The sequence below is a fragment of the Prunus mume genome, linkage group LG6, assembly GCF_029339155.1.
Source record: "Prunus mume cultivar Tortuosa linkage group LG6, ASM2933915v1, whole genome shotgun sequence".
NCBI lineage: Eukaryota > Viridiplantae > Streptophyta > Magnoliopsida > Rosales > Rosaceae > Prunus > Prunus mume.
In genome coordinates this window covers 7,791,004-7,803,309 of record NC_142703.1, presented here as the reverse complement: position 1 = coordinate 7,803,309, position 12,306 = coordinate 7,791,004, and the positions used below count along the sequence as shown (strand labels likewise).

At 37.7% G+C, this 12,306-nt stretch overlaps 2 protein-coding genes and 1 non-coding gene across 6 annotated transcripts; all 3 read left to right on the top strand.

Moving 5' to 3' along the window:
* Nucleotides 1-460: 460 nt before the first annotated feature.
* On the top strand, nt 461-1,894 carry LOC103333879 (uncharacterized). The gene has a single exon (XM_008236788.2). It carries the CDS (start codon nt 628-630, stop codon nt 1,831-1,833), a length of 1,206 nt encoding a protein of 401 aa, XP_008235010.1. The 5' UTR covers nt 461-627; the 3' UTR covers nt 1,834-1,894.
* A 139-nt stretch (nt 1,895-2,033) lies between these two features.
* TRNAA-AGC (transfer RNA alanine (anticodon AGC)) lies at nt 2,034-2,106 on the top strand. The gene has a single exon. It is a non-coding gene; the product is annotated as a tRNA-Ala (tRNA).
* Nucleotides 2,107-2,913: 807 nt separating this feature from the next.
* Nucleotides 2,914-9,427, top strand: PEX6 (peroxin 6). Of its 4 annotated transcripts, none has more exons than XR_016127905.1 (17): nt 2,914-3,334; nt 3,636-4,268; nt 4,393-4,636; nt 4,867-5,008; nt 5,356-5,539; nt 5,752-5,934; nt 6,618-6,902; nt 7,048-7,119; nt 7,414-7,500; nt 7,584-7,706; nt 7,829-7,939; nt 8,035-8,073; nt 8,166-8,287; nt 8,448-8,592; nt 8,833-8,904; nt 8,978-9,058; nt 9,193-9,276. XR_016127905.1 is itself a non-coding variant. In XM_089054503.1 (16 exons), exons 1-16 carry the CDS (start codon nt 3,065-3,067, stop codon nt 9,289-9,291), a joined length of 2,820 nt encoding a protein of 939 aa, XP_088910629.1. In that variant the 5' UTR covers nt 2,914-3,064; the 3' UTR covers nt 9,292-9,427. The 4 variants fall into 4 exon arrangements, 2 of the variants coding, with proteins under 2 accessions (XP_088910629.1, XP_008235011.2); XR_016127904.1 differs by having other exon boundaries at nt 9,186-9,276; XM_089054503.1 differs by lacking the exon at nt 8,833-8,904 and having other exon boundaries at nt 9,193-9,427.
* The last annotated feature ends 2,879 nt before the right edge of the window (nt 9,428-12,306 follow it).

Here is a 12,306-nt window from a genome sequence, read left to right as displayed (position 1 = left end):
TAAAATATCTGAAAATCTTATCTGACATTTGACACGTGGTACAATTGTAGAGGGTGAAAATCTTATATGAAATATGAGATTATAATTTTTTAAAAATATCTGAAAATCTTATCTGACATTGGACACGTGGCACAATTTTAGAAGGTGAAAATTTTATCTGAAATCTGATATTATAATTTTTTTTTCAATATCTGAAAATCGTATCTGATATGGGACACGTGACACAATTTTAGAGGGTGAAAATCTTATCCGAAAATTTAATTACAAAAGATTATCAAAATTAATGGTTTAAAGTATAAAAAAATAGGAAATAAAGTACAATGAATAGTAATTGCCTTAGACTTGTTCTAGACTTTGCTTTGTGGGTGAACTATTAAACGCAGCCGATACTATTCACATAAATAGCAAATTTTACTTACCCTTCGCTTAGACTTAGCCCTTGTAGGTGGAGATCCTCAATATTTCACGAGAAGGCTTAACCTGTCCTTCTGGGCCTCGCAAAAGCGCCCAGCTTATGCCTAATGCTCTGCCGAGAGCTTTCAGTTTAATAACGACGAAACCCTAGAGTGACTTGAATAAAACATCAAAATTGATCATCTTCATCCATCAATCCATTCCGTCCAAAGCATGGCAGCGCTCCACATTCTCAAGAGCCTCAGATCCGCACACCCAATATTCTCTTGTTTATCTTGCAAAAACCTGCTCGCAGTCGAAAGGTTTGCAGTAGCAGATTCACACTTTCCTCTTCAAAATCTATCATTCTGCAGACCCGTCACGACCAAAATCTCAGCAGAGCAAGATGATTATACAGTCTCTTACCTCGTAAACTCATGTGGGTTGTCGCCGGAATCAGCCATTCGAGTAGCCCAGAAGGTAAAGCTGCGATCTTCAGAGAAAGCAGATTCCGTTCTGGCCCTTTTGAGAAACCATGATTTCTCCAACGCCGACATCTCAAAGCTTGTAACGAGACACCCACTAGTTCTCATGGCCGATGCCGAGAAAACCCTTCTGCCCAAGCTTGAGTTTTTCTGCTCCACAGGGATATCAAGGATGGATCTTGCCCGAACTCTGAGCTATGATCCGGCCCTTTTGAAGATAAGCTTGCAAAACCAGATTATACCCGCTTACAACTATCTCAAGAGCTTGCTGCTCTCTGAGGATAAGGTCATGAAGGTTTTGAAGAACAAGCCATGGATTTTCCTGGAAAATCTATCCAAGAACGTCGTGCCCAATATTGAGCTGTTGAGAGAATTAGGAATGCCCTCCTCTCGCATTGCTCTGTTGCTAGCTCATGCTCCGAATATCGTGATGAAAAAGCATGAGTTGTTCAGTGAGATTGTGGGTGAGGTCAAAGAACTGGGATTTGAGCCAATGAAATCGAGCTTTGTGTCTGCCATACGCGTATTGTCTGGGAAGAAGACAATATGGAGCAGAAGTTCAGAGGCTTATAGGAAGTGGGGTTGGTCTGAGGATGACATTCTCTCTGCTTTCAAATTGAACCCCATGTGCATGACCAAGTCAGAGAAGAAGATCATGGAAACAATGGAATTCTTGGTAAACAAGATGGGATGGCCCTCAGCAAGCATTGCAAAATATCCAACGGTCGTGTGTTTGAGTTTGGAGAGGAGAATCATCCCAAGGTGTTCGGTTGTAAAAGTTCTGTTTTCGAAAGGATTGATGGTTGAAGAAAATTTTAGTTTGGCCAGTGTGCTTTGTCCTGCGGAGAAGCCCTTCTTGGAGAGGTTTGTGATCAGATATCTCGACCAAATACCTCAGTTGTCCAATGTGTACCAAGGGAAAGTGGATATCCACGACAGACATGATTTATTGTAATAGTTTCAAATCAAGATTCAACATCAATCAAGAAAACAAATTCAGCGTTTTTCTTTAACAATTAATTTGATTTTAGTGTTATAATTATGGTTTTTCATTGTCATTGAGGTTGTCATCAATGCCGAAGTAAAATGGTAAAACTTCCATTTTGTCATTATCGAACAAATAAATAAGATAGCGGTGACACTTCAGACAAGCGTGGGGATGTAGCTCAGATGGTAGAGCGCTCGCTTAGCATGCGAGAGGTACGGGGATCGATACCCCGCATCTCCATATTTCTCCCTCTTTGTTTTTCGCGTGTGGTTTTCTATTGACTTGAAAACCACGCAGCTTTACATGGAAATTTTCTTTTCTTTTCTCTTTGCTAATTTCCCTAGAATTTTTATTACATACACGAAGTTCTGATTTCATGATTGTATGTTGGGCTCAATTGGAATTGCAAGTCAAGTCACTGACATGCAAAAAGGATACGAAATTAATGGAAACGATGAAAGTTTTGTGCTCAACTTATCAATACTGTAATTATGTAGTTGAAATTCTTAGGTGATCATGGCTATGGTTTCTTTCTACAATTGCTCTTTTTAGCCATCACGAGAAGCTACCTGGTCACCTCGACAAATACAGAGTCTGCAATTTCATCTTCTGCAGATAGACAAACATTTATGTTTGAAAAAAGTACCAACCTTTCAAATCCTGAATTATGTTGTCTAGTTTTCGATGTTCTTTTACCAACCAATTGAAAGATGAGCTTCGATATTTATGTGTCTTAATACTGGAACACTTTGAGAACCTATTTCGAGACGAAAAAACCTCATTAGTCAGTTGTCATTTTCTAATTGATTGTATGTTACAATTTTTTCATTTGAAAGTACAACATGAAGTTTTTCTGAAGTATTAGATCTGAGAAAATATCAAGTTAGAATGAGACAAATTGGGAAAGTTATGCGTGGGATTGGACTCATACACATGCTTTCAAGATCTGTGTTGGACCCAAGAGTTTTGTAGTCTTGGTACAAGCCCAAGTTGCAAGTCCGTCCATCCAGATTCTAGCCCAAAAACACTGCTTACGTACGTTGAATTGAAGCCGTAGCAGAAGCAGAAGGCAGGCCAACTTGCAATAAGCTCCTTCATCGATTTGTGCTATTTACATTTCAGTCAGTCTCATCTCTTCTCTCTCACTCTATCTGTGTATAATACGTAAATATTTGTCTGCATAGAATTCCGTTCTATAATGGTGGGGAGGAGGAGGAAGCCTCTGGTACTCACTTCCACCAAAACGCTAATCAATTCCGTACTGAGCTTGTCGCGACCGAGTGAAGACCACCGAGTCGACGATGCCGATGACGCGTCGACTAGCTTACAGTTGCCGCCGGGAATTCTCCGAATTTCTAAGGACAAAACGGCCATTTCAAGCCCCAAATTGGCTTCTTTCGACGACTCTGCTTTGGTGGGGCTTTCCACTTCTGTCCTCAAAAGGCTCTCTATCACCTCAGGCTCACTGGTAAATTATTTCGATGCTCATTCATATACTCTGTGTTTTCCTTTCCCTTAAAGTTTCCTGCTTTTGTTTGGTTGCCGGGAAAATGACTGAAAGGACAAGAATTTACACTTGAACTCAAATTAAATTACGCAATTAAAGACTTAAGTTATCCATTTTTTGCTTTTTTAAGACAACTGAATTTCGTTAATTGCTTTAGAATCTTTGGCCTTGAGATTATAATGCAAACTATGAGCTAGTAACTGAGACCAAGTATTCCATGTTTTTTCCTTTCTCTGGTTTGGCTGGATTTTCAATACACAAGGTGGTTGTAAAGAATGTCGAGACAAACATACAAAGAACCGCTCAGGCCATTGTTCTGGATCCTCCGAACAGCCATGACTGCGCCACAGACGTTGAACCATCCTTGTCTCAAGTTTCTCACACAATGCTTATTTTGCCATCTTATACTTTCCCTGAAAATGCCCATATGTCGTTAAACCGGGAAGTTGCCTATATATCGCCTCTGTTAGCATTTAACCTTGACTTGCACACATTGTGCTTGAAATCACTCGTTCATAGAGGGGAAGAGACTCTGGCATCTTATTTTGGAGTTAGAGTGGGTGATGAGGTGAGTGGGAAAGGCATTGAGGCTTCCCTAGTTGGATTACTGTTGGAACCTCAGCCTCAGTTGCCGAGATATGCTTCACACTTGAGAGCTTCTTTCGTGAAGATACCGGAATGTGGTACACTTGACTCTCTTAAAGGAAATTCTTCCGTTGATTATGAAGATCGTCAAGAAATGATAGATTTGGCATTACAGAACTACTTTGGAGTTGATAGGTATCTAGCAAGAGGTGATATTTTCAGCATTTGTATAAATTGGAATTGCAAGTCAATGATGTGCATTCCTTGCAACCAAAGATCGCAAGATGGAAGCGATAACATCTATTTCAAGGTAACTTCTCTGTATTGTTCTTCCTATTAAAAAAGAAATCTCAATGTTGTTCTCTGGTTACTTTTATACTCAACGCATGTTATAGCGTACCAAGTCCAATCACAATGTAAATTTATATTGCAAGGTTGTGGCTATGGAACCTTCAGACGAACCCATTCTTCGAGTTAATTGCTCTCAAACGGCCCTCGTGCTTGGAGGAAGTGTCTCTTCTTCTGTTCCTCCAGATTTGTTGATTGCTGGACAACAAGGTTTTGCACCTTTGCAAGGGGACACAGTGAAAATATTGGCTTCCGTACTTATGCCACCTCTCTGCCCCTCACCACTATCTTCAAAGTTCAGAGTTTCAGTTCTATTGTACGGATTGGCAGGTATGTTCGGTCTTTTCTTTTGCAGTTTGATTTTGATGGTGGCATTGATTTTTTAAGTTGACAAGGTTTCTAACAAGTTTGCTAATTGGTAACCATATGCAATGTTCTTTAAACCTATTACCAGTTATGAAAAATGATGGTTACGAAAAACTGCTTGTTTTGGATAAGATATGTTTTTCATGTGCACATGTGTGTGGTGTTGTTGGGTACTGATTCAGTGCTTGCTGCAGGATGTGGGAAGAGAACGGTTATTAGATATATCGCTCGTCGATTGGGCCTGCATGTAGTTGAATATAGTTGTCATAATCTAGTGGCATCATCTGAAAAAAAGATGTCCATTGCACTAGCTCAAACCTTGAATACAGCTCAAAGGTGAACCAGTAAAGTGTTTAGTTGTCGCACAATTTGTTAGTTACTTTGCTGTAGTACTCTTATTTATACTTGACAAGTCAGCCACAGTTCTATGCATCCTTGTTAAATGTTTATGTTACTATTATTATTGTTAATTCTGTTTCACTAATTATCTATACATCATTTATTCCAACTTATAAGAGAAACCGGTCTATGCTATTCTATCCTTGTTTTGTCCCTCAACCATTCTGTCATTTGATGGGAGAAATATCTCAGTTACATCTGGAAATATACTAATATTATTGTACTTGATTGTCCTTATTTATCGTTCCCTCTTTTTTTTTTCCTTATGCCAATTTTTCAATCAGATACTCGCCTACAATACTTCTTCTCCGTCATTTTGACGTTTTCCGGAATTTGGCCTCTCACGAAGGTTCACCCAATGATCAAGTTGGCATCACATATGAAGTTGCATCACTTATCAGGGAATTTACTGAGCCAATTTCTGATGATGGAGACATTGATTCTGAAGGAAAATGGAATGGTGATATGGTAAGATGCAAATGTTTTAGTGCCACATATCTTGGTTTATGGATACTTAGATAACCTAGGAATATTGATTCTCACAAATGATCAGTAGTTGAATAATGAACTTCTAGTGCTCCTGTCCCTCTTTCTTATGCATGTGAGTGTGTCTTAATCTTTAACTCTTTTGTATGTTATTTTTAATCTTAATAACCAAATTCATAATGGAGCATGTGCAGGATGCTGGGAAGATAGGTAGGCATCGGGTGCTGTTAGTTGCAGCTGCTGACAGTTCTGAAGGTCTACCACCAACTATTAGACGTTGCTTTAGCCATGAAATAAGTGTGGGTCCTTTGACTGAAGAACAAAGGGTTAAAATGGTGTCACAGTCTCTGCAAACGACCTCTGAACTCCTTTCTAATGTATGTGAACAGATGTGTTGTTTCTCTGTACCTTTTGTGTGTGGTTTTTATAGAAAGATAACCGTGATGCATAAGCTATTCCTAAAAGCTTAAGACACTAGGATGTTGGTGAATAATTATGATTCTGACACTCCGCTCACATGTGAGCATCTCTCCAGCACTAGAACTCAACACTGTGAAACTTATGTTGAGAGGGTTCCAATTTCGGGGATTCAAACGCAGGATCTCTTGTTATAATACCATGAGCAATTTTTTGGTTTCCCATTATTTCTCAAAGCTTCAACTGTTAGGATGTGACCAACAATATTTTTATTCTAACAGCCCCCTCTAGTTCAATTGATGATTCATCACCTTCTATTACATGGGAAAAGCTTATCATGGGTGCACCAAGCATTGAGATTACTCAAGTGTGTCTTTGGTAGCATTTCTTTATTTGAATTCCTGAGGCAGTGTTATCAATTGTCAAAGCTATTTATCTGTATCGCTTTTGAATTCAAAGCTTTATGTGAATTTTGAAATCCATAAAGCAACAAGTCGTATACCCTTTATAGAAATTGAAGTTAATCTTGTCCAGATAAGTTGTTATAAGATCTTCTACTTAGGAATACTCTACTTGGTATTAATTGTAGTTTTTTCTGATCATAACTGGTGACTTTGATGGATCAGATTGTTGTTTTTTGCAGACTGGTTCAGAGGATTTTATAAAGGATATGGTTGGGCAGACATCTGGCTTCATGCCTAGAGATATTCGTGCTTTGATTGCTGATGCTGGTGCAAATTTGATTCCCAGAGGCAATGTTCCAATTGACACCGTTAAGTCAGAGGAATCGGATGGATCTCTCAGAGCTGATATGGAACCGGACAGTAAGTCCTCCGAAGTTGCACCTCAGGTTCTGGGGAAAGAAAACTTGACTAAGGCATTGGAGCGCTCAAAGAGAAGGAATGCATCGGCCCTGGGTACTCCAAAGGTAATTCAGAGACAAGACTAACTTTGCTACAATATTATATCCTTGCTAAAGAGCTTTACCGCTAAAATCAGCAAGCAGGGAATTAGTAATCTTATGTAACATTTATGATGTATATAAAGGAATTTTCAAGTCATTTTTCCTATAGGTCCCTAATGTGAAATGGGAAGATGTTGGCGGTCTTGAGGATGTGAAGAAATCAATTCTGGATACTGTTCAGGTAAGTTCTCTTTGTACCTCTAAGCCCTTTGTATGTTCATCTTTAGATACATATAACTCTAGAACACTTTTTATGTTTCATTAAATTCCAAATCATTTTTATTTATTTTTTTAGTTTTAACACGTCTTCCTTTAAAGGCAATGACACTGAATTTGAGAGGACCAGAGTTCTGGCACAGAGAGAGAGAGAGAGAGAGCGATGTCCTTTTTACCTGTTGTCCATTAGCAAGATTCCAGTAGTTGGCAGTTGGAAGGCTCTTTTATTGTACTCAGTTATTTTTTGTTGTATTTGTAGTTACCTCTTCTGCACAAGGACTTGTTTTCATCTGGTTTACGGAAGCGTTCAGGTGTTCTGTTATACGGGCCACCCGGAACCGGGAAAGTAAGTTACTGTCAAACTGTTTTGAGGACTTCGCTTACCTTATGGGTTTTGACCGCCTTTGTTTTGCTTACTTCAAACCTCAGACTTTATTGGCAAAAGCTGTTGCAACTGAGTGTTCCCTGAACTTTCTCAGCGTAAAAGGACCTGAACTAATCAATATGTACATAGGAGAGTCAGAAAAAAATGTTAGAGACATTTTCCAGAAGGTAAAACATTCCACTCCGATCAGTATCCCTTCAATGGAAGAAGCTTATGGTATTGGTTATATACTTCAATTTCAGAACATCCAACTTAACTCACAATAAGTGAAATTGCACATACTTTGCAGGCCAGATCAGCACGCCCATGTGTTATATTTTTTGATGAACTTGATTCTCTTGCTCCAGCACGGGGTGCCTCTGGGGATTCTGGGGGTGTTATGGACAGAGTGGTTTCTCAGGTGAAGTCTCCCTTGTTTTTTTTAATGCCTTCAACAGAATATGTTCTTTAGTTCCATGATGTTTTCTTAATGAGATAAGTTTTCTGTTTTGCTAGATGCTGGCAGAGATTGACGGGCTAAATGATTCAACACAGGTCATTTGTTCTATCTAATATACCTGCTTTTCATTTTGATACTATTGTCCTGATAAAGAAACTAAACTCATGTTTCTTTTTGTTTATTTTAGGACTTGTTTATAATTGGAGCAAGTAACAGACCAGATTTAATTGACCCAGCTCTTCTACGGCCTGGACGATTTGATAAGCTGCTGTATGTTGGAGTTAACTCCGATGCATCTTACAGAGAGCGGTTAGTATTCTCGTAATTTCGATTTCATTCTTTTATAATCCATACTTCATGAGTAAATAAATTACGTCTGTTCCAAAAATAAAGAAACAGATCATGCATACGTCATTAGTGTGATGAACCTTTTTTTAAAATTTTGTTTGCATTTCTTCATCTCTTCTAGGGTCCTCAAAGCACTTACCCGAAAGTTTAAACTACATGAAGATGTACCACTTTACTCAATAGCAAAGAGATGTCCCCCGAACTTCACTGGTGCAGACATGTACGCCTTGTGTGCAGACGCTTGGTTTAATGCAGCAAAGCGCAAGGTGAGTCAAGTCAACCCAAAAACTGGATGTTTGGTTCCGATAAACTAAACTATTAGTACATGTTATCTGTTATTTGGGGTGTTAAATGATAGTTAAGAGTTGAAGTGCATTGATTTGGGGTCTTAATAGTAGTTGACTGTATAGTCTGATTATTACTGCAAATTACATGTTTTATTTCTGTTAAAGTTGGGAGTATCCAACCCAAAGACAATTAACAAACTGAGTTTATGCTGATCATAGATAACCAGTTTAGGACTTTGTATTCTCAACAATATCGTGGACTTTTCTTATTGACACTTGATTATTCACAAGGTAGAAATTTTGGTCATAATACTTGGGTAGATAAGGAATGCTCCCGTATCGACTGACGGTTGGTTTTGTGTAGGCTTTGAGTTCAGGTTCAGATGCTTCTTGCATGGATGACCAATCCGACTCTGTTATTGTTGAGTATGATGATTTTGTCAAGGTATGGCAATTGTTTTCTCCACTACGTTTGAGGGAAATTATGAATAGTTGTGTGTTTTACAGTACAAAGCAATGCTCTAAATCCTGTTTCCAGATTATGGCCTGACTGCCTTGTCCTAACGTGTTAGGTGTTAGGGGAGCTTTCTCCCTCCCTCTCCATGGCCGAGCTTAGGAAGTACGAGTTGCTGCGAGATCAGTTTGAAGGAGCTCCCAAGTAAACCCCCCTCATATTAATATGAATCTGAGGGGAATTGAAATTTTGAACCATTTGTTGCATACTCAACTGTATATGATATCTGTTTGTACTTGGAGAGAAAAAGGAAAATAAAATATAAAATAAGACAAAATAAAGAAAGAGTGAGTATTACTATTCCCATTGCATAATTCTTAAGATATATCATCCCAATAAATAAATAATATGTTGTTGCAATCTGATCTGAGTGACATTGGATAGTGGAATTTAGAGGGCACAAATCCAATCCAAGCATATTCTTTCATGATTAGCAACGAGTATATTCCAACAAAAACCAAACCTTTCTTTCTCCTGCAACTATTATACAGAGAAGAAAGGCATCCTTCTCCTCCCAACCCAACCCTGTTGTGTAGGACCCAATTATAATTATTGATTTGATTATCAGATAACTCAGCCAGGCACGTGCTGTCTGTGCTACAATTCTATTGCCTAAGATAAGGAATCCAAAAAAAAAAAAATTAAAATTAATTAATTGTTGGCTGCTGTTACTGATCTTATCTATTTTCTGTTGCTTGACTTTATGCCTTTAATTAATACTTGTTACTGATAATAATATCATCCTTTGGATTTATGTTTACCTTAATAATTAATTCCAACAGGAACAGGAACAGGATCATTGTTCATAAATCTGTTGTTCTGTTATAGGATCATTGTTCGTGTACGTTAACTGTTATATTGTCTGTTCGGACTTTGGACTTTGGACGAACGAATCACAGGAGTCACGTATGATATGAATCATGAATCATGAAGGATGGATGATATATGATCATAGTATATGTATAATGTATTTGTCAACTCAAGTTGGTTACAAACTTCAAAACAGCATCTTGTCTGCACATGATTTGCATTGCATTGAATTGAATTATTGTTTTCCACGACAAGGTGAAAAAACACACAGCACAAGCAGAACCACATAAATAAAGGGGCCTCAGGGACATTTTTGTCCCAGAAAACATGTAACCAGAACGAAAGTCAGCCAGCGCTTCTTCTCCTCTTCACCAACCGAACACAGCATGTATGTATGTACGTTACGTACCTCTTTGTTTATTATTTACTTTTCTTTTTGTGGTGAAATGAAAACAGTAAATTTCTTTTTCTTTTGGTTGGTGGGTGGTGTCACTGTCAATGTGGTTAAAGTGAAACACTTGGGTAAATAATCAATTTTGTAAAATAAAAGAGCGTGTTGGATTCGCCAGCTGACAAGTGGCTCCGTGGACAGTTTTCGCCGCCAGACGCTTTCCAAAAATCTTAGAACACAACTTCCACAAGTGCAAATGACAAAGTTACCGCATAATAAAAAATTATTGGAACGGCAAAAAAAAAAAAGGTAATAATTTTTTCACTTTAATTTAATCCATTTACATTCTTTTTTAGTTATAAAATGGAGTGTAAGGGGATAAAATTAGAGTGGGGAAATCACCACTCATAAAAAAAATAAGGCCAAAAGTCACTTTTAGTCTCTATAGTTTGACACTTCAATCACTTTTGACCTTGTAGTTTCAATTCCATCAATTTTGTCATTGTAGTTTCATATTTGTAGTAATTTAAGGACAATCTTAATTTCTGTCAAATTATTCTTAACTTCTATTATCTATTCAGGGGTATTTCGGTCCAAACTTGCATACCCTCCCAAACAAGCCAACACTCAAGAACAGTACCACCCAACCCTAGCCAGCTACAATACCCCTATAACTAACGCCCACCATAGCCTCCCAAGGCCACCCCAACCCCATGATATCATGGACTCATAGATCTAACGTATTTAACAATTTGTGCAAGAAAAGTACTGAATGTTAAAATAAATAAATAAATAAAGCAACAAGAACACAATTAACAATTGAACAAAAACATAAGGAACCCAAAACATAATTGGGCTAAAATTAGAGGGGCAACAGGTCTCCACCACCACCACCAAAAGTTCCACTTCCAATCTCTACTCAATTTGCATTCTCTTTCCCAACTCGATCTCATACAGATTGCTTGGAGATATCAGTCGATCTTGGGGAAACTATTGGAACATAGCTCTCGGCTTGCTAGCTTATGCCTTGTGCATTTGTTGGGGTTGGGGAAGCCTTGGGAGGTCTGTGTTGGCTTTCAGTTACAGGGTGTGGTGGCTAGGTGGGGTTGGGTGGGATTGCTAGTGACGGTTGGCGGGTTGGGGGAGGGGATGCAAGTTTGGACCAAAATACCCTAAATAGATAACAAAAGTTAGAATAATTTGATGGAAATTAGAATGGTCCTTAAATTGCTACAATTATGAAACTACAATGACAAAATTGAAGGAATTGAAACTACAAGGTCAAAAGTGGTTGAAGTGTCAAACTACAAGGACCAAAAGTGACTTTTGACCAAAAAATAATGATAAACCAAATTTAACCAAACTATTGATTATACTTAGCCGAATTTACATTTTCTAATAAATGGGAAAGGGGTCTCATATCGAATTAATTAACCATTAAGTGAGCTTATACTAAGCGATCAATTTATAATTTGTTATACTTAAGGAAATCAAAGAAATATAATGATTCTTTTAAGACAATCGATACAACTACCTAATTGTATTTTTTTTCTATGATTCTAAGAGTTTAAATCTAAACACATCAATAGACTTAAATCTAAACACAACAATAGATTCCAAGTTCAAATTTGCCCTTCCCGCCTCATAAAAAAGTAGGGAACAAAACATTTATAAATTTTATTAACTATATTCATTCACCATATAATATGATCTTTAGAATACAATAAGTACATATGTCAAACATTTCATACAAGATAAGTATATACATGCCAAACATTTTATACAAGATTCTACTTCATAAATGGTCTAGATTTATAGTCAAACAACACAAATAAGATTCTACTTTATCAGTGGTCCAAATTTATGAGATTTTGCCGAATCAATTGTCCAAATTCACAAATTATACATAACGTTCAAATCAATGGCCCGAATTTACAGTTTGCTAGCATATCATTATATACAGTTCATAGAAGATAAC

What these genes read in the sequence shown, in the direction of transcription:
- PEX6 (XM_089054503.1), top strand. Translation starts at nt 3,065, where the DNA reads ATGGTGGGGAGGAGGAGGAAGCCTCTGGTACTCACTTCCACCAAAACG. An exon ending in TTAATGCAGCAAAGCGCAAG is followed by an intron (nt 8,593 to 8,977) that starts GTGAGTCAAGTC and finishes GGTTTTGTGTAG; the next exon opens with GCTTTGAGTTCAGGTTCAGA. An exon ending in AGTATGATGATTTTGTCAAG is followed by an intron (nt 9,059 to 9,192) that starts GTATGGCAATTG and finishes GTTAGGTGTTAG; the next exon opens with GGGAGCTTTCTCCCTCCCTC.
- LOC103333879 (XM_008236788.2), top strand. Translation starts at nt 628, where the DNA reads ATGGCAGCGCTCCACATTCTCAAGAGCCTCAGATCCGCACACCCAATA.